The sequence below is a fragment of the Gobius niger genome (genome assembly GCF_951799975.1).
Source record: "Gobius niger genome assembly, chromosome: 18".
Classification (NCBI taxonomy): Eukaryota; Metazoa; Chordata; class Actinopteri; order Gobiiformes; family Gobiidae; genus Gobius; species Gobius niger.
This window is the reverse complement of record NC_136869.1, coordinates 1,805,762-1,833,104: the sequence shown is the minus strand read 5'-3', so window position 1 is coordinate 1,833,104 and position 27,343 is coordinate 1,805,762. Positions and strand designations below refer to the sequence as shown.

Below are 27,343 nucleotides of genomic sequence, written 5' to 3'. Positions count from 1 at the left end.
TGTAATAAACCTCTGTATCGTTGTCTAAACGTTATATAGTCGACTATATAGTCGACTATATATATAGTACGATTATTAACGTTAGCATCTTTTCACCGTAACCGTTTATATTTAGGTCGTTTATTCATGAGAAACACAAACACACGACTGAAACAACTGATTTACTTCAGGCGTGTTTAGTTCACAGACCTGTCTCTGTCAGGCTCTTCTCCCACTCTCCCAGTGCATTGTGGTCTATATTGACCCGTTTAGTGACCATCGATGCTCACTACCTTTCAGGATGCATTGTGGGAAATTTCGAGTGGACTACTTATTTCTCTCTGGACATTCGGACACCCCTACAAAATGGCGTGACCACTATAAAGTCACTATATAGGGGATAGTGTGGACATTCGGATACAGCCTAAATGCCATTATTTGGAGTTGAAGCAGTTTACTTGGTGATTATCTTCATAAGCGATAATAGTTTTGATCACAATTAGTGATAATATGGTATATCGTGTATATAATTATCACATATGCAAACATATCACAGAAGGGTCAGAAAACATCCTCTCATTACGTTAATGAGCCAATCAGAACCACTCTCCCAGCCCTGGTTAAAGGATCTGTATCTGCTATTTTATCCATCCCAAAGTAAAGTAAAGGCATTTATATGATATGTTGTACCTCTTCTGCTATGGAGCACTAATTTTTGTGAGAAATATAAGTATTTTCTGGGGGGATTTTCCAAACGCGGAAGACAAGACTCTTCGATTCAGTTAACTCCGCCCCCTCTCTCCGAGCGGATCTGCCCATGCATTATGAGCAGTAAAATAAATATAAATATCACAGCAATAAGAGAAGTTACTTCACAAAACAGTTATAAGGAGTTGACATCTGCAACACAGCTTCATAAATGGCTAGCACACAAGCTAACACACAAGCTAACACACAAGCTAACACATATTGAAGGTTCTCTGTAGTCCCTCCTGCTGATCTGAACCTGAACGTTCCTCCGTCTGCAGGGAAAGAGGACCTGGACCTGGCGGCGAACGACCTGCACCTGGACGACTTCCTGCTGTCGGGGAAGTTCGACCTGATCGCGTACACCGACCCGGAGCTCAACCTGGACAACGAGGACCTGGACCTGGACCCGGTGGACCAGGACCGGAAGGAGCACTCGGGCCAGTCAGCCGCCTCCGCTCAGGTCAAACAGGAAGTGAAGACGGAGGGGAGTCACGCGGTCGCCATCAGGACGCCCGGTCCCGGAGCCAAGGTAGAGGAACACATTCAGCTGTTCGTGTGTTCAGAACAATCACAACAAAGGAGTTTCTTCACTCGTGTTTGTTCTTGTTGTGCTCGTTTCAGGAGAAGACGGAGGCTCTTCAAACTCCAAACCAGCCGACTCCAATGACCTCAGGTGATTTACTCTCAATTATATATTCATGGCTTCAAGTTTAACCTCTTAACCCCCGCCTAAACCGACTGCATTTACCCCAGTTCAGCTTTACTCAAAGGTCACAGCCTCTAGACCAGAGTCACGCCTCATTTGAAAGCTAAGACCTACAAAACTCATATAAATGGAGCTTTTCCCTCGCGGTATCACTTTTTTGTCGCTATTGTGACACTTTTTTCAGGAAGTTTTCAGATTTGGGGGCTAAGAGGTTAAGATTCCCCTGCAGACGACTGAACACAAGGCTTCTACAGCAGCCGAATGAGCTGTTTTAGACCATATTTTTTGTAATTCTAACAAACTCGTGCGTAAAAATAGTTGAGCAATGCCATTATTTTCTCGAGGTTTACTGATATATCGACCGGCTGGAATATCGGCCCGACAAAAGGCCGATATCGAAGCGAACGTGATAAAGACGTCCGTTTTTTTGCATTGGAAACGGCTCAGTCAGAACATAAAGCACAACGGCCTCGGGGGAGAAAGGTCGCGGTGAAAATCGGTCACATGTTCGAATCGTATTTGATATGTTTATGCTGCAGACTTTTGCTTATATTGCTGTTTTTTGATTTGGAATCTGCTGATTTTATCTTTCAAACTAAGCTCCCTCTGACCTTAGTACCAGCAGGGCTGAACGATTTTGCCTAAAATCAATATTGCGATTTCGATTTTATTGCGATTTTCCGCTAATAACTTTTTGTTGCAATACAATTAAATATTTACAACTGATTTAATTAAGTCCTTTATAATCACATGGAATATAATTCCAAATAGTCCACATGTAAATAGCCTAAATAATTTCTTGCTATTTGCTCTTGTGTTTTAGTCAGTGGTTGTGAGATAAGTTCTTATCTTTATCCAAAACATTCCCAAACATAAGCCTCCAAAAGTGAGTCACAAAGGACTCTCAACAAGCAGCTCAGGCTCAGCTTCATCTGTGGAGCCGAGACGTGTGACTCCAGAGGAAAGTTTCTGTGATCAGAGCATCAGAGCGTGTAGCGCTGCAGCTAACGCAATGCTAACGGAGGAAACAGCAATAGTCCTTCGCGGTGGCTGCTTTATACACGCTGATATTTTCACAGTACATCCACATCTACCGCACACTTTGAGTAGACGGAGAAGTAAAAGAAAAAAGCAGGCGGTGGAGCGTGGAGCGGACGTCGGTGGCGTCTCTCGCTGCTACATTCACTTCTTTGGGCAGCGGCATCAGCTCCATGGGCTGAAATCGCGTGCTGTAATATCGCACTTTAATTGCAAATGCGGTTTATCGTTCAGCCCTAAATACCATTGTTGTTTTTAGCAGCCCTCTTAAAATGCTTTCAGTTTCATTATAAAAATAATAGTAAGAGTAATTAAGTATTAATTTCGATAGACTATGTTAAATCAGTTTTGTAAATGTGAATGAAGGTCAACGGTCTGTCCTGAGCTTCTGAGAGTCCGATGTGTCACTGTGATCTTTCCTCGTCCTCAGATCATCGCTGTACATTCATTCATCAACATGCTTTCTCTGTTCATTCGCCACGGTTTAATTGGGGAGAAAAGTGTCCTGTGAAACGTTAAAGCCCCGGTTCGATCGCTGTCAGTCGCTCAGACGTCATGTGACCTGACGGCGTCGCTTTAGTTCTCGTTAATGAAAACGACACTGAATAAATGAGCCCTGTGCCCCCCAGGAAGTGCCCCCCATACACAGGATTAAAGACGAGACATGTTTAAAAGCACAGGCAGGGGTAAGCCCTTCTCTTTGGTCCTCATGGCGGGAGCTGACAGGATTCCAATGGTGACTTGACACTCAAAAGTGGACCCTTTTAAGGAACAGGCTTCGTAGGAGGAGATTGAGCGGCCATGTTGATTTCACAGATCATTATGGGGCTGAATGGAACACCTGTTATCTTATTTTCTCCTCACAGTTGACTCCAGTTGAATGTTTTTGAGTGCGGTTTCCGGCCTTAGCTTCAGTGATGGTGTTTAAACTCCCATTCTTGAAGAGTCCTAATGTAACGCGTATCCTCGCTCCTCCAGGTCCCGCTTTCCTGCAGAGACCGTTGGGCCCTTCGTCTCTGGTCCCTCCTCCGGGTCTGCAGCCCGTGCGTGCGGTTCAGCCCGCGGCGCAGACCCCCTCCCACAGCCCCACCCAGGCCGACCCCCTGGACCCCTCCAAGCCCCGGCCGCTGCTCCTGGAGGAACAGCCGCTCCTCCTGCAGGAGCTGCTGGACCAGGAGCGGCAGGAGCAGCAGCAGCAGAAGCAGATGCAGGCGCTGATCCGGCAGAGGCCCACGCCCGAGCAGCCGCTTCCCAACATGGGTAAAATACTAGCCTGGACCAGGGTCAGAGTCAGAGGGCCGGCTCCAGCTTCTTCTGCTCAACTTTATCCTACTGTACTTTGCACTTGTTTATTTTCAATCACTGGCTCTGGTATTCGGTAGGACTATCGTTATTTATTCAACTTCAGCCGCTCTTGCCTTCGTTAACTTCTTCTGCGCTTCTCTTCAACCGGTGTTTGTGGGAAATACAATGAGTCGAAGGAGAAAGGAAGGGATGCACTTAGGCCCTGTTCACACGTCAAGCTCAAATATTTATGAATCCAGCCTTTGGGGGTCACTGACAGGGCTTTAACTCACCTCTTTGTCTCTTCTCTACATCCATGAATCCCTTTCATTTTCACCGTTTACATCCCACAAAGGTGCATGCGCTCTCCACACCTCGCTCTCTGTGGCCGCGTCACAGCGCCTCACACAGGCCAGGCAGGTGAATCGCAGCAGGTTTCACACACATGACCGGCTTCACGCGTTTACCGAGCTGCCTCTGTGTTTATGGAGGATGTTTTTCACCCGCAAACACAACCACAGCGGCTCCTCGCTTAACCTCGAAGTCGCCCGTGAGCAGCGAGAGCGAAGCGTCCTCTGCACAGGCTTTAAAACAGCTCTGATCCATCATTCTGCCTTTCCTAGTTCAGCCTCCGTTTGGCAGAGCCCTGTGTGTTACCCACGTTTGCCGAGCGGCCATTTTGTTTCTGAGAGCTTTGCTTTGTTTCCCGCAGACTTCGACTCCATCTCGGACCCCATCATGAAGGCCAAGATGGTGGCTCTGAAGGGCATCAACAAGTTCATGGCTCAGGGGCCTGTGGGGCTGAACCCGATGGTGAGGCTCCAGCAGCAGCAGCCTGCAGCCCCCAGCGCCGCTCAGGAGGGGGCGCCACCAACACCTCCACACCCCCCTGCACAGGTATCACCCCCCTCACAGAGAGCACACACCTTCACAGAGACCACACCCCTCCTCACAGAGACCACACCCCCCTCACAGAGGCCACGTACCTTCACAGTCCACGCACCTCCTCAAAGAGACCACACCCCTCCCCAAAGAGACCACGCACCTTCACAGAGACCACACCCCCTCACAGAGAGCACCGCCTCCTCACAGAGACCACACCCCTCCTCACAGAGACCACACCCCCCTCACAGAGACCACACCCCCTCACAGAGACCAAGCACCTTCACAGAGACCACGCACCTTCACAGAGACCACGCACCTTCACAGAGACCACGCCCCTCCTCAAAGAGAGCACCGCCTCCTCACAGAGACCACACCCCCTCACAGAGACCACACCCCCTCACAGAGACCAAGCACCTTCACAGAGAGCACACCCCCTCACAGAGACCACACCCCCTCACAGAGACCAAGCACCTTCACAGAGACCACACCCCCTCACAGAGACCAAGCACCTTCACAGAGAGCACCCCTCCTCAAAGAGACCACACCCCTCCTCACAGAGACCACACCCCTTCACAGAGACCACACACCCCTCACTACCTGCCCATGATTACCTCAGAATGCACCAGTCCCAACATCAGAGGATCACTCACCATGTCTTGTCTCTCTTTTCAGGACGGGAAGTTAAACCCTCAGATGGTTCGACCCAACCCTCCCAGCATCGGTCCCGGCTTCGTCAGTGAGTGCTTCTTCTACGACACCGTGACTTTATTACCACTGCACCCTCAGATACAGAGCTCAGCTAAAGCATCAGACCCACAAAAACACATCATGTTTTTATGTTGCTGCGATAGTTCATACACCATTCCTTCATATATTCCTTAGTTAATGAACGATTATGTGTTATCTGTCTCTCACTTTTGTGGTGAACGCTGTCCTCTCTCCCCCGCAGACGAGGGGCAGCGCCGTCAGTACGAGGAGTGGCTCGGCGAGACGCAGCGGCTGCTCCAGATGCAACAGCGCCTCCTGGAGGATCAGATCACCGCGCACCGGAAAACCAAGAAGGCTCTGTCGGCCAAACAGCGCACGGCCAAGAAGGCGGGCCGGCCCTTCGCCGAGGAGGACGCGGCGCAGCTGCGATACATCACCGAGCAGCAGGGGGCGGTGCAGAAGCAGCTGGAGCAGGTGAGAGGACAACGTGATGCTAATGCTAGTAAATACAGGGAGCGCGCCAACAAACGGTCACATACGAAGCTGCTGGAAGGAAAACGAAGAGGGAAAAGAACTGTTTTCAGCCTGGATTTGGACAGTGTCAGAGTTGAGGCCTGTCTCACATCCTCATGAAGACCGTTCCGGATTTTAGCTTTAGCCTCAGCGTGTTTAGTACTGTATATATTAGTCAGCCTCTATTGAGCACACACTAGTTAAGTCAAAATCAGGTCCTTGTGAATGTTTCTACACATCAGATTTCCAGTAAAAGTGAGACAAAGACACTCTAAGTTAGCTGTTAGCATGAAGCATATAGAGCTAATGCGCTCCTTACTTTTATTTGGTAGGAAAAACCTCAACCTTAACCTTAACTCAGCGTTTGTTAAAGTAGGTGAGTAGTTGATGAAAGAGTAGTTCTTTTTACTTGTTTATATGACTTTTATCTGCACTCCTGCCTTTTACTGTAATTAATTAATTTATGTGGGTTTTTTTGTAATTTATGACCCAACAACACTTTTAATTAATCTCAATTCTCTCAATTATTTTACTCGTCCCCTAAGGCTGTTTCCTTACTACAGAAAAAGTAAATGTGTTGGATCTACCTGTAGGCATGAACAGGCTTGCTAGAAAAAGGCGGAGTCTGAACATGTCTTCCATATTTAACCCCTCAACTCCCACCTGAACCGAGCACATTTTCTCCAGTTTGGCTTTACCCCAATCCAAAAAATTCTGGAAAAAAGTTGTGAAAACTGAGACGAAAACAATGACGGAAATGTGACAAAAAAGTGACGACAAAATTGATGAAAAAGAGGCAAAAATGTCACAAGAAATTGACAAAAAATGACCCAAAAAAAATTGACAAATTGTGATAAAAATGTAACAAAAATGTGATAAAAAATGTGAAAAAAAATGAAAAAAATTTTTATTAAAAAATGAAAAAAAAAAAGATAAAAAATGGACAAATTATGACCAAAATTGGACAAAAAATGAAAAAAAATTACAAAAAATTGATTCAAATTTGACAAAAAAATCACAAAAAATTGACAAAAAAAAAGAAAAAAAGAAAGACAAAATATGTGACCAGAATGTGATAAAAAATTGAAAAAAAACAATTGGAAAAAAAGAAAAGAAAAAAAAAGACAAACATTTGATAAAAAATTGACGAAAAAATGACCAAAATGTGACAAAAAATGACCAAAATGTGTAACGTTGTGTGCAGATCCGTAAGCAGCAGAAGGACCACACGGAGCTGATCGAGGATTACAGATCCAAGCACCAGCCGCGCTCCCTGCAGCCTCCGCCTGGGGCTCCCATGGTTCCTCCTCCCGGGGCCGCTCTTGTGCCTCCTCCTGGGGCAGCTCTGGTGCCTCCCATGGCCCCCTCCGGTCCCGGGCTGATGCAGCACCCTCCCCGTGTTCCCTCTGTGGGCCCCGGAGCCGCAGGCTGGAGCCCGGCCGGAGGCGTCGCTCCCGGGGTCATGGCTCAGAGGATGCCCCCTCACATCCCTCCACAGATGGGCCCCCAGCCTCCACAGATGGGCCCCCAGCCTCCACAAATGGGTCCCCAGCCTCCACAAATGGGTCCCCAGCCTCCACAAATGGGTCCCCAGCCTCCACAGATGGGTCCGCAGCCTCCACAAATGGTTGCCCAGCCTCCACAAATGGTTGCCCAGCCTCCACAAATGGTTGCCCAGCCTCCACAAATGGTTGCCCAGCCTCCACAAATGGTTGCCCAGCCTCCACAGATGGGTCCCCAGCCTCCACAGATGGGTCCCCAGCCTCCACAGATGGTTCCCCAGCCTCCACAGATGGGCCCCCAGCCTCCACAAATGGGTCCCCAGCCTCCACAGATGGGTCCCCAGCCTCCACAGATGGGCCCCCAGCCTCCAAAGATGGGCCCCCAGGTGCCAGTGCAGAGGCCGGGGTTCAGCGCGGGGCCTAACGGAGCCGCGGACGCACCACCACACGTGAGCATTGAAATCAAGGCCTTGAATATCATTAAAAGCGTCAGAGTAGATCCACTGGTGTAGTTTCGCTTTGCCAAACCTGGTCCATCGTTCGTGTTTGTCTTAAAGGTGAAGTTTGACGACAACAACCCGTTCAGCGAAGGCTTCCAGGAGCGCGAGCGGCGAGAGCGGCTCCGGGAGCAGCAGGAGCGGCAGCGAGTCCAGCTCATGCACGAGGTCAGAGGTCACATGTTTTACTTTAACATTAGTCGACTATGGAACTGCAGACGAGTAAATCTGTAATACCTTTATTCGAACTTAAAGATGTTCTCTGCTTCATGGACAAAGACCTGTTCCTTTGGCAGAAAAGATTTTTACTGAAATGATGCCTAAATATTTCATCAGCTCAGTGTTTGGACCTGTTTCCATGAGGTATTAACCTCTTAACTCCCGCCTGAACCGAGAGGATCTTTTTCCTCACGTCATCACATTTTTTTCCCATCATTTTTTGTTGGGTATTCAACTCATTTTTGCAACTTTTTTGTCATTTTTTCGTCCATTTTTTGTCATTACTTGTCATTTCTTGTCACATTTTTTTTTCCAGCAATTTTTTATCAATTTTTTGTCATTTTTTTGTTACATTTTGGTCATTTTTTCGTCCATTTTTTGTCAAATTTTTGTAATTTGTTGTCACATTTTCTATCATTTTTTTTGTTACATTTTGGTCATTTTTGTCACTTTTTTTTTTCCCCATCAATTTTTCATCAATTTTTTATCACATTTTTTGTCTTTTTTTTTGTTTTTAATTTTTGTCATATTTAAAAAAAAAATATATATAAATTTTTTATACATTTTTTTGTCATTTTTTTTGTTACATTTTTTTTTTCCATCAATTTTTTATCAATTTTTTGTCCTTTATTTGTTACATTTTGGTCATTTTTTGTCACATTTTGTCAAAAAAAAATTTGTCATATTTTTTTTATTTGTTTTAATCAATTTTTTGTCTTTTATTTTTTTATTTTAATTTTTGTCATATTTTTTCAACAAAAAAAAATATAAATTTTTTATACATTTTTTTGTCATTTTTTTGTCATATTTTGGTTATTTTTTGTCATTTTTTCGTCAATTTTTTGCCAATTTCTTGTGACATTTTTGTGACATTTTTGCCACTTTTTCATACATTTTTCATCACTTTTTTGTCACATTTCCATCATTGTTTTCGTCTCAGTTTTGTTGCTTTTTCACAGCTTTTTTCCAGAAGCTTTGGGATTGGGGTAAAGCCAAACTGGAGAAAATGTGCTCGGTTCAGGCGGGAGTTAAGGGGTTAATGCATTTAAAGTCACTCATTGAAGCTCTGACCTTTGACCTGTGCAGGTGGAGAGACACCGCGCTCTGCAGCAGCGCCTGGAGCTGGAGCAGCAGGGCATGCTGGGAGCTGGTCCTCGGCCTCCGTCCAGCGCGGCGGCTGACGGCCTGTCGCAGATGCCCTTCTTCAGCTCAGAACTGCCCCAGGACTTCCTCCAGTCGCCGCCCTCCAGGCCTCCACACCCCCAGGGGGCGCCCTTCCCCCCGCAGAGCCCTCACCACGGCCTGCACCCTCACCTCCGCCCCCCGGGCCCCGCCCCGCAGCAGTGCGCCCCTCCCCCCTCGCAGCGTTTCGGCCACGACTCGTCGTCCTCGTCTCCGTCGACGCCGCGGCCGCAGAGCTCCGCCCCTTTGCACCAGCTCTACCCGGACGCCGACGACAAGAAGAAGCAGCGACGGAAGCGCGACGAGGGCGGGGACAGGACGCCGCTCTCCTCCCACTCTGACGACATCACGGCTCCGCCCACGCCCGCCCTGTCCGACGCCTGCTCCACGCCCACGCGCCCCGACCAATCAGAGCTCTTCTCTCTGGCGCCGTCCTCGGAGCTGGAGCGGCAGCTGTCGGCCGTCGCCGCAGCCCAGGACAGAAGCTCCGCCCTGGACGCTCACAGAGGGACGCTCTCCACCGGACGTCTGGAGGTCAAGGTCAGGACACAAACACTTTAAGGAACTTTCACGATCTTTAAGTAAGGATTAAACAACGAGGAGCCGCGTTAGACGTTATAATGCACGACGTGGAGTCAAGAACACCACGACACAGTGTTGTTCCTCCTGCATTATAACGTCTAACGCGGCTCCTCGTTGTTTAATCCACTTATACCAGGGTCCCACAAACGCAACATTTATAATAAATATTTGTTTCATTGACTAAAGTCACTAAATCTGCCAGACTACGGGACTATTTTGTGTGGGTTATTAGCCGGTCACTGAAGGCTGGTCTCAGAGCGAGTCATTCTCCGCAGCTATTACGAGGATCTCAGTCAGGCTCAACGACACAACATCAGCACAGAATCACAACACAACAGGACTAACCCGGAAACACTTTTCCCTGGAAGGAAACACCGATATGCGGCACTCGTGGGCAGGAGTTATTTACCTTTTACAAGGTTTAACCTGAAGCTAAAGCTAGCTAGCTCAACCAGCTCAACTGTTTATGGAAACAGCTGCGGTGGAGTCGCTCACACCTGGGCCCCCCCAACTCAAACTTTTATGTTTGGCTTTACTAATCCAGACAAAGATGCTTAAATGCAGGATCATTTTATGTACGTCTGAAAATGATGAATAGCCTTAACCGTTTCCAATAGAAATGTAAAGCTCAGATGTTATTAACAGTAGCTAACCTAGCTGCTCACTCTCCTCTACAAACATTTAGCAAACACTAAATCCATCTCATACGTTCCTGTCAGTCACTAATTACGCCTTTATCTGATTCAGCTGTGTCATGCGTTGCTATGGCGACGCCACAGCGGAGTGATATCCCAGTGATTTAACTACCGGACTACGTGTGCGGTTATACCAAAATAATGCACCAGCCAATCAGAATCCAGTATTCACCCAGACCATGGTATAAGGATCTTTAAGGATCTTTAAGGATCTTTAAGGAGCTTTAAGGATTTATGCTTTTGGGGCAGAAGGAGTTGGAGCTCTGTGGAGACGGCGGGCAGGCATGTTGAAATGGCGCTGAATGGAACAGCGGCTCTTGTATATTATATCTATGGTTCAGTATCTGATATTTGGAGCCGATGCCTGTAGATACTCCTGAGTATTCATGAGGCTGCCGTCCCGGGCTTTTCACAGCTCATTATTATTCATTTATTGAAATGTGTTTGACCCCTGATGTAGACGATACATGCCCAGCCCAAGGTCCGAGGCTAAAGTCACAAAGTCCAGTGTTTTTGATCCTTTATCGCGCTGTGTCTCTAAAAGCTCTCGTGTCTGTGGCGTCTGTCGCAGGAGGAGCGCGTGGAGGGCGGGGCTTGTTCTGGAGGAGTGAAGATGGAGGAGGCGGAGGCGGGAGACGCAGGGAAAGAGCTGCTGCGGCACTTACTGAAGGAGAAGTCTCCGTCCGCCACGCCTCCACACGGGGGCGCCGTCACTCCGCACACGGGCGCCGTCACTCCGCACGGGGGCGCCGTCAGGCAGATGTCCGTGGACAGTGTGAGGTCTGAGGAAGACGACGGAATCCTCAACAACTCGGTGAGAAACGAAGTCGAGCAGCAGCTTTCAGTTTTGACTTCTGGACCTCGATGTTCAGGCTCAGTTTTCTTCTCCCTGAAGGTCACGTGTTTTCAGTCGAGCGAAATACCTGCAGATGTGTCTAGTTTTTGTATATTTTCAGCCTCAGAGAGTGACCTACTTTTGCACTGCGTGTTAATACTAATTCTCTTTCATTCATTCTCAATGGTAGATCTGGATGCAGTTCACTTTTTGACCACCAGCGTCAAATTGGGGGCGCTGTTTCACCCTTTTCGCAAAGTTAAGGAAACACTGTTGCGGTGTCTTGGTATTTATCAATCACAGAGCGCTGTAGCATCAACTTTCACAGTTTTCCAACTTTTATTGCAAAGGTTGTTACATCAACAACAGTATATGACACTTTCAAAATGATCTAATGTGGCATTTTCTTTGAGTGAACAAATGAGGTAAAGTTACTGTAGGTGCTGTAGATACAGGTGGGGTTTTTTTTTGCACTAAATTGCTACAGTTTGTTTTAACCCCTTAACTCCCACCAGAACCGAGCACATTTTCTCCAACTTGGCTTTACCCCAATCCAAAAGCTTCTGGAAAAAAAACTGTGAAAATAGCAACAAAACTGAGACGAAAACAATGATGGAAATGTGACAAAAAAGTGAGAAAACATTGACAAAAAAGTGACAAAAAATTGATGAAAAAACGACAAAAAATTGACAAAAATGACAAAAATTGGATTAAAAAATGTCATCAAAAAATGACAATAATGTGATAAAAAATGGATGAAAAAATCACAAAAATGTGACAAAAAATTACAACAATGTAATAAAAAATTGACAAAAAAATGACAAAAATGTGACAAAAAAATTACAAAAATGTGACAAAAATTCAACAAAAATGCGACAAAAATTCAACAAAAATGCGACAAAAATTCAACAAAAATGTGACAAAAATTCAACAAAAATTCAACAAAAATGTGACAAAAAGAAAAAAGAAAAAAAAGATTTTAAAAAATGACAAAAATTTGATTAAAAAATGTGACAAAAATGTGACAAAAAATACAAAAATGTCACCAAAAAATGACAATAATGTGATGAAAAATGGATGAAAAAATCACAAAAATGTGACAAAAAATCACAAAAATGTGATAAAAAATTGACTAAAGCATGTTATTTGCATAGAAAGAATCAAATGCAAATGTGGGCTATTGAAAAAATAAAAAGTAAATAAAATAAAGTAACTTCATAGTTTGCAGTTATATGTGTTTTTCGTGCTCGACATTGCCGTGTTTGGCCCGTGACTCACAGGCACTTTTTCATTTTGGCCTCGGAGACGAAAAGTTTGGGCCCCCCTGGTCTAACTGGTGCTTTGTTCAGGCTCGTGTGGACAGTCCCGGGGCAGACGTGGATAAGAAGGCTCGCTTTAAGAGGCAGAATCGCCCCGACAAAGACCGGCCTCAGCCCAAAAACAAGCGGCGGAAACGGGACGACGAGGAGCTGCTTCACTCCAACACCACGGGCTCCGACGCCATCATGACCCACATCCGACAGGTACCACCGCCTCTGTGTGCTCTGTGTAGTTCCCCACTCTAACGCCCTCTCTCTGCAGCTGGCCGTGCTGCCGCTCATGGAGCCCGTGCTCAGGGTGGACCTCTCGCTCTTCCCCCCGTACGGCAGCTCCTCCCTGGGCTCAGACTCCAGGCTCTCGGGCTCCTTCGGAAACGCCTGTCTGGACGGAGTCACGGATTATTACTCGCAGCTCATCTACAAAGTAAGTCAACCACGTCTAAAAGCACAAAGGGAAAAGGTTTAGGGACAGTCGGCTCTCGACGTTATGTGGGAAATGTGGATTCAAAGGCCTAACCCATCGTCTTCACTTTAGTCGCTCCTATTACTCGATACGATACCGATACTGCTCATTTAATTTGGGGGAATGTATTTCAATCAATATACATTTCGAAATCTGGGTTCTTTATATTGTAAATCTCTTCTTTCTAAATATACAAATTAGTATCAATTATTTTTGCCTGGTATCGATGCATGAAAAGTAGCCGTTTGGTATCGATCCGCTCATCCCGAGCTCCTGCAGACTCCAAACCTTCCAGACTTGGACTTCACAATGTTTAGAAGTTTTTTCACAGGGATTTTCCAACATCTCACTTCTTTTTTTCCACTAAAAAACCTCTCAGAGCAAATCTTTGTTCATTCTACATTCATGCAAGATAAAACCACACATTTTGTGAGAAATATCATTGAAAATATCATTTATCAATTTGCATAACACCCAATGGGCGAGAAAAGTGCTTCTTTGGTCGTCATGGAGCTGACATTGCTGTAATACCATACCATATCGGCTCCAAAGAGTTTATGGGTGCTGTGACCCATGAGTCAAAGTTGGGCTGGGTCATATTTTATGCTGGGTTTTGTGCAGCAGAAATAAAGAGACTAAGCCTCAGTCTGTGATTGACAGACGCCCCTTTTGCCCTGATTCAGGGGCGGGACCTGCTCTGTGCCCCAGGATGTTTCCACAAACAACAGGGGACCATTACTGTGAAGAATGGCTGACCGTCTGTCTTCGAATATTATAATTATGAAAGTCAATTATATAGATAATATAGAGCTTTAGTCCAGGGTTGGTCCCTTTTGTTTATCTATGATAACTAGGGATGCACCGATACCAGTATCAGGTATCGGGCCGATACCACATGTTTGTACTCATACTCCTCTCCAGCTCTCAGCTGAGGAGAGAAGAAGCAACAAACTGGAGAATTGTTTAGTGTAAACACAATAATCCACATAGAGCTGACTTTATTACAGACTGCGCTCTCTAAACCAGAGTCTGAGCTGGATTTAACCAGAGCTTAATGTTGTTAGAGCTACAGCGTCTGCAGTGTTTACAACATACAGGCTAACGATGCTAACTCGCGGCTAGCAGTTTGGGCCATTCTGACGCCGTTTTAAGCCCAGGGGTTTATTCATCTGAAAAACTAACCCAGCGACTAAAAAGTCCTCAGAAAATCCAAATGAAAGACATACAGCATGTTTATATTGAGGGAAAATTAGCTGCAGCAGAACAATGAAAACGCTGTAGCTACTCGCTAAGTTACTACAAACACACGAGAAAATCTACAGGAGCTGAAGTAAAGACGAAAAGAGACCATTTAAGTAACATCTCAATACTATTGTTAAATAAAAACACATAAATGAATAAAGCTCAGGCATTGGGAGCTTTAGGACATGGGCTTTTCTGTCTATGATGGACAGAGACATAAAAATAAATAATATATTGAATGAAAATAAAATAAATAATAAATGGCATCAGCACAATTCTAATATAACTGCTCTTAAATGTGTCGCCGACTTTACTTAAGGAAATGTACATGAGTAAATTAACTAATTACAAACCAATCTGCTGTGAAAAAAGTAAGAATGTTGAAGAAAATGCCTTGAACTCGTATCAGTATTCGGTATCGGCGAGTAGTTAAATCCAAGTACTCGTATCGGTTTTAGAGAAAGTGGTATCGGTGCATCCCTAATGATAACGCCTCATGTTGATATGAAAACAGAAAATGACAGAACACTTGAAATACATTTTTTCCTCACACTTATGTCGGTAACAGTAAGTTGATATTTCTAAATGTAATAGTTCTGGCTGTTCCCGGCAGCGTCTCATTAAATCTAAATGTCTGTTTTTGCTGCATAACCGGTTGTCCCTCCACGTCGGAGTTAAACCTGTGCCTTTGTGTTTTGCAGCAGAACAACCTGAGCAACCCCCCGACCCCCCCGGCCTCGCTGCCCCCGACGCCGCCGCCCGTGGCCCGGCAGAAGCTGGTCAACGGCTTCGCCACCACGGAGGAGCTGACGCGCAAGGAGCTCGCCGAGCAGGAGGGTGAGACCTGCACCCCTCAGAGCAGAGTCATCCTGCCGTCACCAAACGTCACTAACGGGTCTGTTCTCGTCGCAGCCAAAGCGGTGTCCAGTCTGAAGCAGAAAGGGGAGGAGCTTCTGTCTCTAAACCACGCCTCCAAAACGGTGGACGTCCCGGCGTCGCTGCCCACGCCGCCGCACAACAACCAGGAGGAGATCAGGTACGAACAGGATTCACCTCGGAGACGATGTGGGAGCGGCTTGTGGTCCGGATAGATGCACAGATCAGGGGATCCGAATTTAACCTCTTAACTCCCACCTGAACGGATCCTATTTTCTCCAGTTTGGCTTTACCCTGATCAAAAAGCTGCTTGGGAAAAAAGCACCAAAACAGCCACAAAAAATGAGAAGGAAACAAGGAAAAATGTGACAAAAATTCAACCAAAGAGTGACAAAAATTCAACAAAAATGTGACAAAAAATCAACAAAAATGTGACAAAAATTCAACAAAAATGTGACAAAAATTTAACAAAAATGTGACAAAAATTCAACAAAAATGTGACAGAAACTCAACAAAACTGTTAATTATTCAATCTCAATATTCTTATTATGGGATAAGGTTGTAAACCCCTTAACTCCCACCTGAACCGAGCACATTTTCTTCAGTTTGGCTTTACCCCAATCCAAAAGCCTCTGGGAAAAAAGCTGTGAAAATAGCAACAAAACTGAGACAAAAAAAATGATGGAAATGTGACAAAAAAGTGAGAAAACATTGACACAAAAGTGACGAAAAATGTATGAAAAAGTGGCAAAAATGTGACAAAATATGACAAAAATGTGATAAAAAAGGACAAAAATTTGACCAAAAAATTACAAAAATGTGACAAAAATTCGACAAAAAAATTACAAAAATGTGACAAAAAATGACAAAAGAGTTGCAAAAATGAGTTGAATACCCAATAAAAAAATGATGGAAAAAAAAGATCTGATGACGTGAGGAAAAAGATCCTCTCGGTTCAGGCGGGAGTTAAGAGGTTCAAACTTGAACGGTTGTTAAAATGCCTAATGTGAAAAATGCAGTTCTTACATTTGTACATCCCACTGTGAAATCAGAAACAACAGTTTGACACTAATGCGCGTTCAAAAACAGGTCTTATTTTTGAGATTCTGTGCTCTTAAAAAGTCTTAAATTTGACTTGTCCAGCTCTGCAGAAACCCTGACAGATGTTTAGTAGTAAATCGTTCAAACGCCGTGTGGTCGTCTCTGGTGTGTGACTTGTTTTCTCAGAGTCCCGTCGCCTTTTAGTTCCGGTTTAAACACAGTAGAAAAGCAGTTTCTGGTCCGGTCGTGGCTGATCCCGACGGCGCCTCGGGTGTTTCTCTCACACAGAGGCCAGTTCTTGTCCGAGAGCCTGAGCCCGGAGGAGTACGTCCCCTCGTCGTCTCCGGAGAGCGTGGCGGACGCGGAGATCAGCCGCTACCCCGACCTGTCCTTCATCAAGCTGGAGCCGCCCTCGCCCTGCCCCTCGCCCACCGTTCCCATCATGCCCTGCGCCTGGGGCAAAGGTCAGTTTTTGTCACTTTTTTATTGCACTTTTTCTGACTTTTTTGTTACTTTTTGTTTATTACTCTTTTTGATGGATTTTTGTCATTTTCTTTGCTGGATTTTTGTCTTTTCTTGCTGGATTTTTGTCCCTTTTTTTCTGGATTTTTTTTTTTTTTTTGGGGGGGGGGGGATTTTTGTCCTTTTTTTGCTGGATTTTTGTCTATTTTTTTCTAGATTTTTGTTTATTTTTTGATGGATTTTTTGATGGATTTTTGTCTTTTTTTTTTTTTGATGGATTTTTGTCACTTTTTTTCTGGATTTTTGTCTTTTTTTTGCTGGATTTTTGTCCTTTTTTTGCTGGATTTTTGTCCTTTTTTTGCTGGATTTTTGTCTTTTTTTGCTGGATTTTTGTCCTTTTTTTGCTGGATTTTTGTCCTTTTTTTGCTGGATTTTTGTCTTTTTTTGCTGGATTTTTGTCTTTTTTTGCTGGATTTTTGTCTTTTTTTTGCTGGATTTTTGTCCTTTTTTTGCTGGATTTTTGTCTTTTTTTTGCTGGATTTTTGTCCTTTTTTTGCTGGATTTTTGTCTTTTTTTTGCTGGATTTTTGTCCTTTTTTTGCTGGATTTTTGTCCTTTTTTTGCTGGATTTTTGTCTTTTTTTGCTGGATTTTTGTCCTTTTTTTGCTGGATTTTTGTCCTTTTTTTGCTGGATTTTTGTCTTTTTTTGCTGGATTTTTGTCTTTTTTTGCTGGATTTTTGTCTTTTTTTTGCTGGATTTTTGTCCTTTTTTTGCTGGATTTTTGTCTTTTTTTTGCTGGATTTTTGTCCTTTTTTTGCTGGATTTTTGTCTTTTTTTTGCTGGATTTTTGTCCTTTTTTTGCTGGATTTTTGTCCTTTTTTTGCTGGATTTTTGTCCTTTTTTTGCTGGATTTTTGTCTTTTTTTTGCTGGATTTTTGTCCTTTTTTTGCTGGATTTTTGTCCTTTTTTGCTGGATTTTTGTCTTTTTTTTGCTAGATTTTTGTCACTTTTTTCTGGATTTTTGTCACTTTTTGCTGGATTTTTGTCACTTTTTTCTGGATTTTTGTCACTTTTTTTGCCGGATTTTTGTCTTTTTTTCTGCTCCTCCTCCACACTTTCCTCCAGTCCCCCTATTCTTGGAACAGAACATGAGTATCGTCTTTGTTTGTCCAGGGTCAGCGCTGAAACAGGAAGTGAAGTCAGAGCCGAACCTCCAGGCCCCGCCCTCCTGCTCCAACACGGACCTGGTGACCATCTCCGTCACGCTCAACCCTCTGGCGGCTCAGGTGAGACGGCTCTTTGACCGGTTGTGATCTTGTGGCTCAGGCCCCACTTCAGTTCCTCGCCTGGACCTGTTTTAATAAAGTCTTCAGTCACTGTAGCCTCTCCCTCTCCTGCAGAACGTCCCGGGCGTGATGGCGGCCGTGGCCCAGCTGCTCCGGCTGCCTGTTCCTCTGGATTACCAGCTGCACAGGGCGGGGCCAGAGCGCAGTAACCTGGCTCTCCTCGCCGGGGTGCGGGTGCCCATGATGCAGGTGACTCTTCAAACACACTCTTAATATCGCAATTGCAATTTTTTTTCTTCACAGGAGCTTCTTTGAGCAGCTTCAAAATTCTTAAATCCATTAACCTCTTACCTCCCGCCAAAACCAAACGCATTCTCTCCTCTTTGCCATTGTCGTTAATTTTTATTTCCTTTATGTGTTTTTGTCACTTTTTTATTGCGCTTTTTCTGACTTTTTTGTTACTTTTTGTTTATTACTCTTTTCGATGGATTTTTTTCATTTTCGTTGTGGGATATTTGTCTTTTCTTACTGGATTTTTGACTTTTTTTGCTGGAATTTCTTTATTTTTTGCTGTATTTTTGTCTATTTTTTGCTGGATTTTTGTCACTTTTTTCTGCATTTTTGTCTTTTTTTCTGCTGGATTTTTGTCACTTTTTTCTGTATTTTTTTTTTTTTTTTGCTGGATTTTTGTCCTTTTTTTGCCGGATTTTTGTCGGTTTTTTTGCTGGATTTCTTGTCATTTTTTGCTGGATTTTTGTCCTTTTTTTGCCGGATTTTTGTCACTTTTTTGCTGGATTTTTGTCTTTTTTTTTGCTGGATTTTTATTCACTTTTTTGCTGGATTTTTGTCCTTTTTTTTGCCAGATTTTTGTCACTTTTTTGCTGCTCTTTTGTCACTTTTTTGCTGGATTTTTGTCCTTTTTTTGCCGGATTTTTGTCACTTTTTTGCTGGATTTTTGTCATTTTTTGCTGGATTTTTGTCTTTTTTTTGCTTTGTTTGCAGGATGTTAGAATAGCCTCCCAGAGCTGCTGTTTGGATGAAAACTGCCTCCCACCCTCATAGATGTTTTACTTGAGGCTCCAAAGGTTCTCAATAGGGTTAGGGTCAGGGGAGGAGGGGGTCCACATCATGAGTTTCTTCAGCTTCAATGAACAGTTTAGGGGAGGCCGGATGGAAGGTTTATGCACAACTGCAGCCTCTGGAGGGTCCTACACCTTCATGTTCGGGAGACTCCAGCTTTGTAGCAGCTGTTCTCTTAACCTCTTACCACCCGCCTAAACCAAATGCATTCTGTCCTCTTTGGCTATTATATAGGCCTGTGTAACACCTCATTTGAAAGCTAAGACCCACAAAACTGATATTTTTCTTCGCGTTGTTGTTGTCACCTTTTGTATGTTTTATTTTTTTGTCACATTTTTGTAGAATTTTTGTTGAATTTTTGTTGAATTTTTGTTGAATTTTTGTTGAATTTTTGTCACATTTTTGTTGAATTTTTGTCACATTTTTGTAGAATTTTTGTTACTTTTTGTTGATTTTTTGTCACATTTTTGTTGAATTTTTGTTGAATTTTTGTTGAATTTTTGTCACATTTTTGTTGAATTTTTGTCACATTTTCGTTGAATTTTTGTCACATTTTCGTTGAATTTTTGACACATTTTTGTTGAATTTTTGTCACTTTTTTGTTGATTTTTTGTCACATTTTTGTTGCATTTTTGTCACATTTTTGTTGAATTTTTGTCACATTTTTGTCACATTTTGTTGAATTTTTGACACATTTTTATTGAATTTTTGTCACTTTTTTGTTGAATTTTTGTCACATTTTTGTAGAATTTTTGTCACATTTTTGTAGAATTTTTGTCACTTTTTTGTTGAATTTTTGTCACTTTTTTGTTGAATTTTTGTCACTTTTTTGTTGAATTTTTGTCACTTTTTGCTGAATTTTTGTCACATTTTTCTTGAATTTTTGTCACTTTTTTCTTGAATTTTTGTCACTCTTTGGTTGAGTTTTTGTCACATTTTTGTCGCGTTTACATCCTTGTTTTCTTATTTTTTGTGGCTGTTTTGGTGCTTTTTTCCCCAAGAAGCTTGTTGATTTGGGTAAAGCCAAACTGGAGAAAATGGGATCCGTTCAGGTGGAAGTTAAGAGGTTAATCTGATGATCTTTTCCCCTCATTCCTCTGTCTGTTTGAATGTTGTGGCTTTAGATCCACATTAGGCGTAACTATTAGAAAGACATTTACCTGTTTGAACCTTTGTCTTTTAGGGTCCGGGCATCGTGCGAGCGCCGCGGCCTCCCGCTCCCACCAACAGCGGTAAATCTAAACTAACCCGTCTTCCCCGAGTCCGCCCTGAGCCGGTTTTGACGTCCGACCCTCCCCTTGTCTCCGCAGTGAGGATGGACCTGCAGCCGCCGCGCCCCCACAGCTGCGGCTTCTGCAAGGTGCCTCTGGGAAACGGCGTCCGCATCGTCAAACAGGAGGGACAGTCCAGACCCGGCGCCGCGCTCGTCTTCTGCTCCAGCTCCTGCTCCGCTCAGTACTCGGTCAACGCCCAGAACGCCGCCGCCAACGCCAACGCCGCCAACAAGGTGACGCCTCAGTCTGCGCCGTTCACGAGACGCCACAACTTTATACACAGCCAGAGTTTAAAATGGAGACTAGGGATGGGTATCGTTAAGGATTTAGCGACACTGCTACTACTACTACTACTACTACTACTCATATCGATACTGCTTATCGATCCGGTACTTTAACCCCTTAACTCCCACCTGAACCAAGCACATTTTCTCCAGTTTGGCTTTACCCCAATCCAAAAGCTGCTGGGAAAATAGCAACAAAAGTGAGACGAAAACAATGATGATGTGACAAAAAATTGATGAAAAAGTGGCAAAAATGTGACAAAAAAGACAAAAATGTGACAAAAAAGACAAAAATGTGACAAAAAAGACAAAAATGTGACAAAAAATGACAAAAATGTGACAAAAAAAACACAAATGTGATAAAAATTTGACCAAAAAGTGACGAAAAATGGATGAAAAAGTGGCAAAAATGTCACAAGAAATCCCAAGAATATTTGACGAAAAAAATGACAAAAATGTGACAAAAAAAGACAAAAATGTGATTTGACAAAAATATGACAAAAATGTGACAAAAAAAAGACAAAAACGTGATAAAATTTGACAAAAAAATGACGAAAAAATGTGACAAAAAATGACAAAAAAGAGTTGAATACCCAACAAAAAAATGATGGAAAAAAAATCTGATGATGTGAGGAAAAAGATTCAGGCGGGAGTTAAAGGAACAGGCCACCGTTTTTACATACTGAGATATGTTCTTACCTAACCTTAGTCGAGTTAATATATCCCCGTCTTTGTCCGTGCTCTCTGCCAGGCAAACGGAGCACATACGCAGCCTCTCCCACATGTCACATAGCTCCAAAAAAGCTCACGATAGAAGCTACCAAGCTCTTCCACGTGATGAAATTGCAAAAATTACAAAAACTTTGATAAAAAATGACAAAAAAGACATAACCCTCACGCCCCCTCTGTGCAGCTGGCGTCTCCTCCTCCTCCGGGTAAAGCGCAGCAGCATCATTACGCCAACAACATGTCGTCCATCGCCGTCCACACGCTGCCCCTGAGGCCGCCGCCCTCCTCCTCCGGCCCCGCCCCCTCGCCGCCGCTCTCCTTCCCTCCCGCCTCCGCCATCGCCATGGAGACACGCCGCACCGACAGCCTCAAGGTGAGAGCACAGGCCACGCCCACTTACCTTTTATTATTCAGGGAGTTTCCTGCTTAACGGCTTAGTTTTAAATAAGAGTAAGAAACAGCCCAAACTCTCGCTGATGTTTTGTGTCTTTGAGCCGGAGATTTATCCAGGAAGTGACTCCAACATTTTGCAACAGGTTGGAAAAGTTTACAAAATTTAGGATTTTTTTTTTTTACAGTTTTTGTTTTAACAGTTTGGAATTATTTAATTTTTTTGTAGAGTTTGGATTTTTATTATTTTTATTTTTTTCCCTACAGTGTGGATTTTTGGAAAAAAAAATCATTTTTTTTATTTATTTTTTTACCATTTGGATTTTTCTCTTTTTTTTTACTGTTTGGATTCATTCATGTTTTTTGTAGAGTTTGGATTTTTTTTTTTCTACAGTGTGGATTTTCGAAGAAAAAAAAAAAAAACTTTTTTGTTTGTTTTTACAAGTTGAATTTTTTTCCCTCTTTTTACCATTTGGATTTTTCTCTTTTTTTTACAGTTTGGATTTGTGTGATTTTTTACAGTTTGGATTTATTATTATTTTTTGTAGAGTTTGGATTTTTTTTTTTCTACAGTGTGGATTTTTGAAAAAAAAACTGTTTTTGTTTTTACAATTTGAATTTTTTTTACCTTTTTTACCATTTGGATTTTTCTCTTTTTTTTACAGTTTGGATTTTTCTCTTTCTTTTACAGTTTGGATTTTTCTCTTTCTTTTACAGTTTGGATTTTTCTCTTTCTCTTACAGTTTGCATTATTTATTTTGCAGTTTGGATTTGATTCTTTTTTAAGTTCAGAAATTGTTGTTCCAATTTTTTTTTTTTTTTTACATTTTCGTTTGTTGAAGTATTCGGAAAAAATTAGAAACCTTACAGTTTGAAAAACATCCTCCAACATGTCTGTGTCGCTCCCTGGTCTTTCCCACGCGTATTCATTCACAAATACTGACGTGTTAAAAAATAAACTCCCAACAAAATAGTAAATATTGATAATATCCGTCTCAATAAGTCACATTTTCAAAAGCATTCAGAGTGGTTTGTGTCCTTTGGAAGCTCCATAAAGATTTAGTCCATGAAACACACAGTTTATGGTTGTTTGTTTTGACTCTTCTTGTCTTTAGTTGTAGATTTCAGACCCAGTGTCAGTCCTTGAATAACACAAACCTTTGACTTATGTTCTTTCTAGTGTCATAATGTCAACTCGAAGTGGGTGTGATTTACATTTCTGTGTTCAGCTCTGACCTCAGTGACCTTCCCCCTTAAATCCACTCTCCTGCCACGTCCTTGGTTTCTTTTGGGCCTTGTTTTGGTGACTCTGGGGTTGTTTCCAGGTGAAGGTGAAGCTAAAGCCCAGGCCCAGAGCGGTTCCTGGGGGAGAGGAGCCTCGGAGTCACGGGAAACGATCCAAGAGTTCGCGCTGGAGACGGTGGAGCGTCAGCGTCACCCTCAGCAGGTCAGGACGCTCTGCCTCACAGACCTGCTCCTGGACCAGGGTCTGTAGATGATCCCACGCTCTGTCTGAGTCACTGACGTCCTGTGTTTTCCCAGGGGGCCGTGCACGCCTCTGGAGCCGCTGACCGAGGAGGAGATCCGCACGCTGGGCTCGTGTCTGCGGCCGGAGCCTCTGCCCAGAGACCTGCGGCGCTGCTGCTTCTGCGCCAAGAACGGAGACGGAGACACGGACGGCCCGGCGAGGCTGCTTAACCTGGACCTGGACCTGTGGGTCAGTGCCCCCCCCCTCCCCACCCCCCCCGGAGTCTGGAAGTTACTGTGGAAATGTGGAGGACTCTTTAACACTGTTCTGTGATAAATGTTCTCCCAAACATTGTCCACCAAAGGGATAATGACCTTCCAACATGTGTGAAGCTCTTTCCCCCCTAACTCCCTGTGTCTCTGTGTCGCCCCCTGCAGGTGCACCTGAACTGCGCGCTCTGGTCCAGTGAGGTGTACGAGACTCAGGCTGGAGCTCTGATAAACGTGGAGCTGGCCCTGAGGCGAGGCCTGACCCTGCGCTGCGCTCACTGCCAACACCCGGGAGCCACGAGCGGCTGCAACCGGCTACGGTGCACCAACACCTACCACTTCACCTGCGCCCTGCAGGCCCAGTGCACCTTCTTTAAGGTGAGACCCCCCCCTGCACCTGCCCCTGCAGGCCCAGTGCACCTTCTTTAAGGTGAGACCCCCCCTACACCTGCCCCTGCAGGCCCAGTGCACCTTCTTTAAGGTGAGACCCCCCCCACACCTGCCCCTGCAGGCCCAGTGCACCTTCTTTAAGGTGAGACCCCCCCCTGCACCTGCCCCTGCAGGCCCAGTGCACCTTCTTCAAGGTGAGACCCCCCCTGCACCTGCCCCTGCAGGCCCAGTGCACCTTCTTTAAGGTGAGACCCCCCTACACCTGCCCCTGCAGGCCCAGTGCACCTTCTTCAAGGTGAGACCCCCCCTGCACCTGCCCCTGCAGGCCCAGTGCACCTTCTTTAAGGTGAGACCCCCCCTGCACCTGCCCCTGCAGGCCCAGTGCACCTTCTTCAAGGTGAGACCCCCCCTACACCTGCCCCTGCAGGCCCAGTGCACCTTCTTCAAGGTGAGACCCCCCCTACACCTGCCCCTGCAGGCCCAGTGCACCTTCTTCAAGGTGAGACCCCCCCTGCACCTGCCCCTGCAGGCCCAGTGCACCTTCTTTAAGGTGAGACCCCCCCTACACCTGCCCCTGCAGGCCCAGTGCACCTTCTTTAAGGTGAGACCCCCCCTGCACCTGCCCCTGCAGGCCCAGTGCACCTTCTTTAAGGTGAGACCCCCCCTGCACCTGCCCCTGCAGGCCCAGTGCACCTTCTGTGTCCAGGCCTTGGGCTTGTGTTGTTGTGGGACAGTGAAGCCTCGGACTTGGACTTGACTTGGACCAGTTTTTTTAAAGCAGAAGTTTGAACAGAAGGTCTAAACACACTCAGCACAGACGTGTCTGAGCCTCACTGTCCAGGTTCATGTGGAGTTTAGATGTTCACTGGAAACAGCACTTTGGTCTGAGAATCATAACGAGACGTAACATCAGGTGATTCACAGCAGGTTCAGAGTCGAGGAGCAAACGTCTAAAACATGTCAGTAAATAATGTCCCGTCCTGACCTTTGTTCTGACCTTCTCCTCCAGGACAAGACGATGCTGTGTCACCTCCACAAGCCTCGCTCGCACGCCCTCAGCCCCTCCTCCTCGCCCTTCGACCCCGGGGCGGCCTCTGACCCGTACAACACGGAGCTGCGCTGCTTCGCCGTGTTCCGCCGCGTGTACGTGCAGCGGGACGAGGCGCGGCAGATCGCCGCCGTGGTGCAGCGCGGCGAGCGCCAGCACACCTTCAGAGTGGGCAGCCTCCTGTTCCGGGCCGTGGGGCGACTGCTGCCCTCGCAGCTCCACGCCTTCCACAACAACAGCGCCATCTGGCCTGTGGGTTACCATGCCAACCGCCTGTACTGGAGCATGAGGCACCACCACAGGTGAGGCCTGAGCAGAGAACATCTGTGAACATCTGTGTGACCCTTTAGTGTGGTTAACCATGTGACCCGTGTGAGCAGGAGGTGTAAATACCAGTGCTACATCGAGGAGAAGGACGCGCTGCCGCTCTTCAAGATCAAAGTGGTGGAAAAAGGCCACGACGACCTGGTGCTGACCGGAGCCACGCCCAAAGGTACGACCGCGGTACCACAGCGGTACCACAGCGGTGCTACAGCTGACGACTTTAACGGGCTGGACGAGTGTGGGTTAGTAATGTGTCTCCTGTCGTCCTCCAGCCGTGTGGGAGCAGGTCCTGGAGCCCATGGCGCAGCTTCGGGCCTCGAGCGGCTGCCTCAAACTCTTCCCCGTTTACCTGAAGGGAGAGGACCTGTTCGGGCTGACCAACTCCGCCGTCACGCGCATCATCGAGTCGGTACGTCCACCACGTCCTTCTCCTTTCAACACATACTGTAGTACTGTCGGGTACACAGATATAGATATATATATTACATTTTCTCCTTTTCTCCCTCTCTCTCTCTCTCTCTGCAGCTGCCCGGTGTGGAGGGCTGTGACCGATACGCCTTCAGATTCGGGAAGAACCCCCTGATGGAGTGGCCCCTCGCCTTTAACCCGACGGGCTCCGCGCGCTCAGAGCCCAAAGCTCTGCAGGCCAAAAGGTAACGCCCACAAACCCACAGATCTGCTGCTGAAGAAGAATCCAACAGCCCAAACTCTCACTGTACAATGTGACCAGTGTGGCCTCGTGTTTACTCATGTCTCTGCTCCCTCAGGCCGTTCCTCCTGACCAGTGTGGCCTCGTGTTTACTCATGTCTCTGCTCCCTCAGGCCGTTCCTCCTGACCAGTGTGGCCTCGTGTTTACTCATGTCTCTGCTCCCTCAGGCCGTTCCTCCTGACCAGTGTGGCGTCGCGCTGCCAGGGCTCCGTGGGCTCCATCGTGGGGCTCGTCCCGGGGCAGCTGTCCCTGTCGCCGGGGGAGAACGTGGCCGGGGCTCACCAGGGCCGGCACTCCAAGTCCGCGCAGTACCGACGCATGACGGCGGAGTGGAAGAGCAACGTTTACCTCGCCCGCTCACGCATCCAGGTCAGCGGCCGCGATAAACCATACGTTTAGGGCTTAACCTCTTAACTCACGCCTGAACCGAGAGGACCTTTTCCTCACGTCATCAGATTTTTTTGTTGGGTATTCAACTCATTTTGGTAACTTTTTTGTCATTTATTGTAATTTTTTGTCGAATTTTTGTCACATTTTTGTCATTTTTTGTCACATTTTTGTCATTTTTTGTCATATTTTGGTCAAATTTTTATCAAATATTTGTCACATTTTTGTACTTTTTCTTAATTTTTTTTTAATTTTTTGTCACATTTTTGTCATTTTTTGTCATTTTTTGTCATATTTTTGTCTTTTTTTTGGTCACATTTTTATCAAATATTTGTCATATTTTTGTACTTTTTTTTTTTTTTAAATGTAATTTTTTGTCACATTTTTTGTCACATTTTTGTCATTTTTTGTCATATTTTTGTCACATTTTGTCATTTTTGTCACATTTTGTCATTTCAATTTTTTGTCATTTTTTTTTGTCATATTTTTGTCATTTTTTTGTCACATTTTGTCACATTTTTGTCATTATTTTTGTCATTTTTTGTCACACTTTTTTTCAATTTCTTGTGACATTTTTGCCACTTTTTCATCAATTTTTCGTCACTTTTTTGTCACATTTCCATCATTGTTTTCGTCTCAGTTTTGTTGCTTTTTCACAGCTTTTTCCCAGAAGCTTTTGGATTGGGGTAAAGCCAAACTGGAGAAAATGTGCTCGGTTCAGGTGGGAGTTAAGGGGTTAATATTTCTCCTCAGTTCATTTATTTTCTTTATGTTTCACCTGAAGTAAGCACTTTCAGAGTCCGTCCCGTTGGCTTGACTGTGGGATGTGGCGACCCCTGGTGGTGATTTGAAGTTGTTTCCTCCTCAGGGGCTGGGCCTGTACGCGGCGCGGGACATCGAGAAGTGCACCATGGTCATCGAGTACA

The 27,343-nt window shown here is 45.0% G+C and overlaps 1 protein-coding gene across 1 annotated transcript in view; it reads left to right on the top strand.

The window, feature by feature from the left end:
- The window catches only part of LOC306977863 (histone-lysine N-methyltransferase 2C-like), a 99,848-nt gene that overhangs the window by 66,278 nt on the left and 6,227 nt on the right, over positions 1 to 27,343 (top strand). The window contains exons 52-79 of the mRNA XM_079576302.1: positions 1,008 to 1,258; positions 1,351 to 1,402; positions 3,452 to 3,733; positions 4,470 to 4,654; positions 5,315 to 5,378; positions 5,592 to 5,824; positions 7,068 to 7,814; positions 7,923 to 8,030; positions 9,168 to 9,803; positions 11,112 to 11,354; positions 12,725 to 12,898; positions 12,957 to 13,118; positions 15,101 to 15,435; positions 16,605 to 16,780; positions 17,952 to 18,064; positions 18,179 to 18,313; positions 20,328 to 20,376; positions 20,455 to 20,662; positions 21,588 to 21,804; positions 23,147 to 23,268; positions 23,364 to 23,538; positions 23,727 to 23,936; positions 24,958 to 25,298; positions 25,377 to 25,489; positions 25,593 to 25,729; positions 25,846 to 25,973; positions 26,198 to 26,399; positions 27,286 to 27,343. The exon at positions 27,286 to 27,343 is cut by the window's right edge and continues 59 nt beyond it. Of these exons, the coding sequence (XP_079432428.1) occupies positions 1,008 to 1,258; positions 1,351 to 1,402; positions 3,452 to 3,733; positions 4,470 to 4,654; positions 5,315 to 5,378; positions 5,592 to 5,824; positions 7,068 to 7,814; positions 7,923 to 8,030; positions 9,168 to 9,803; positions 11,112 to 11,354; positions 12,725 to 12,898; positions 12,957 to 13,118; positions 15,101 to 15,435; positions 16,605 to 16,780; positions 17,952 to 18,064; positions 18,179 to 18,313; positions 20,328 to 20,376; positions 20,455 to 20,662; positions 21,588 to 21,804; positions 23,147 to 23,268; positions 23,364 to 23,538; positions 23,727 to 23,936; positions 24,958 to 25,298; positions 25,377 to 25,489; positions 25,593 to 25,729; positions 25,846 to 25,973; positions 26,198 to 26,399; positions 27,286 to 27,343 (5,856 nt within the window). The remainder of the gene's footprint in view (positions 1 to 1,007; positions 1,259 to 1,350; positions 1,403 to 3,451; positions 3,734 to 4,469; positions 4,655 to 5,314; positions 5,379 to 5,591; positions 5,825 to 7,067; positions 7,815 to 7,922; positions 8,031 to 9,167; positions 9,804 to 11,111; positions 11,355 to 12,724; positions 12,899 to 12,956; positions 13,119 to 15,100; positions 15,436 to 16,604; positions 16,781 to 17,951; positions 18,065 to 18,178; positions 18,314 to 20,327; positions 20,377 to 20,454; positions 20,663 to 21,587; positions 21,805 to 23,146; positions 23,269 to 23,363; positions 23,539 to 23,726; positions 23,937 to 24,957; positions 25,299 to 25,376; positions 25,490 to 25,592; positions 25,730 to 25,845; positions 25,974 to 26,197; positions 26,400 to 27,285) is intronic.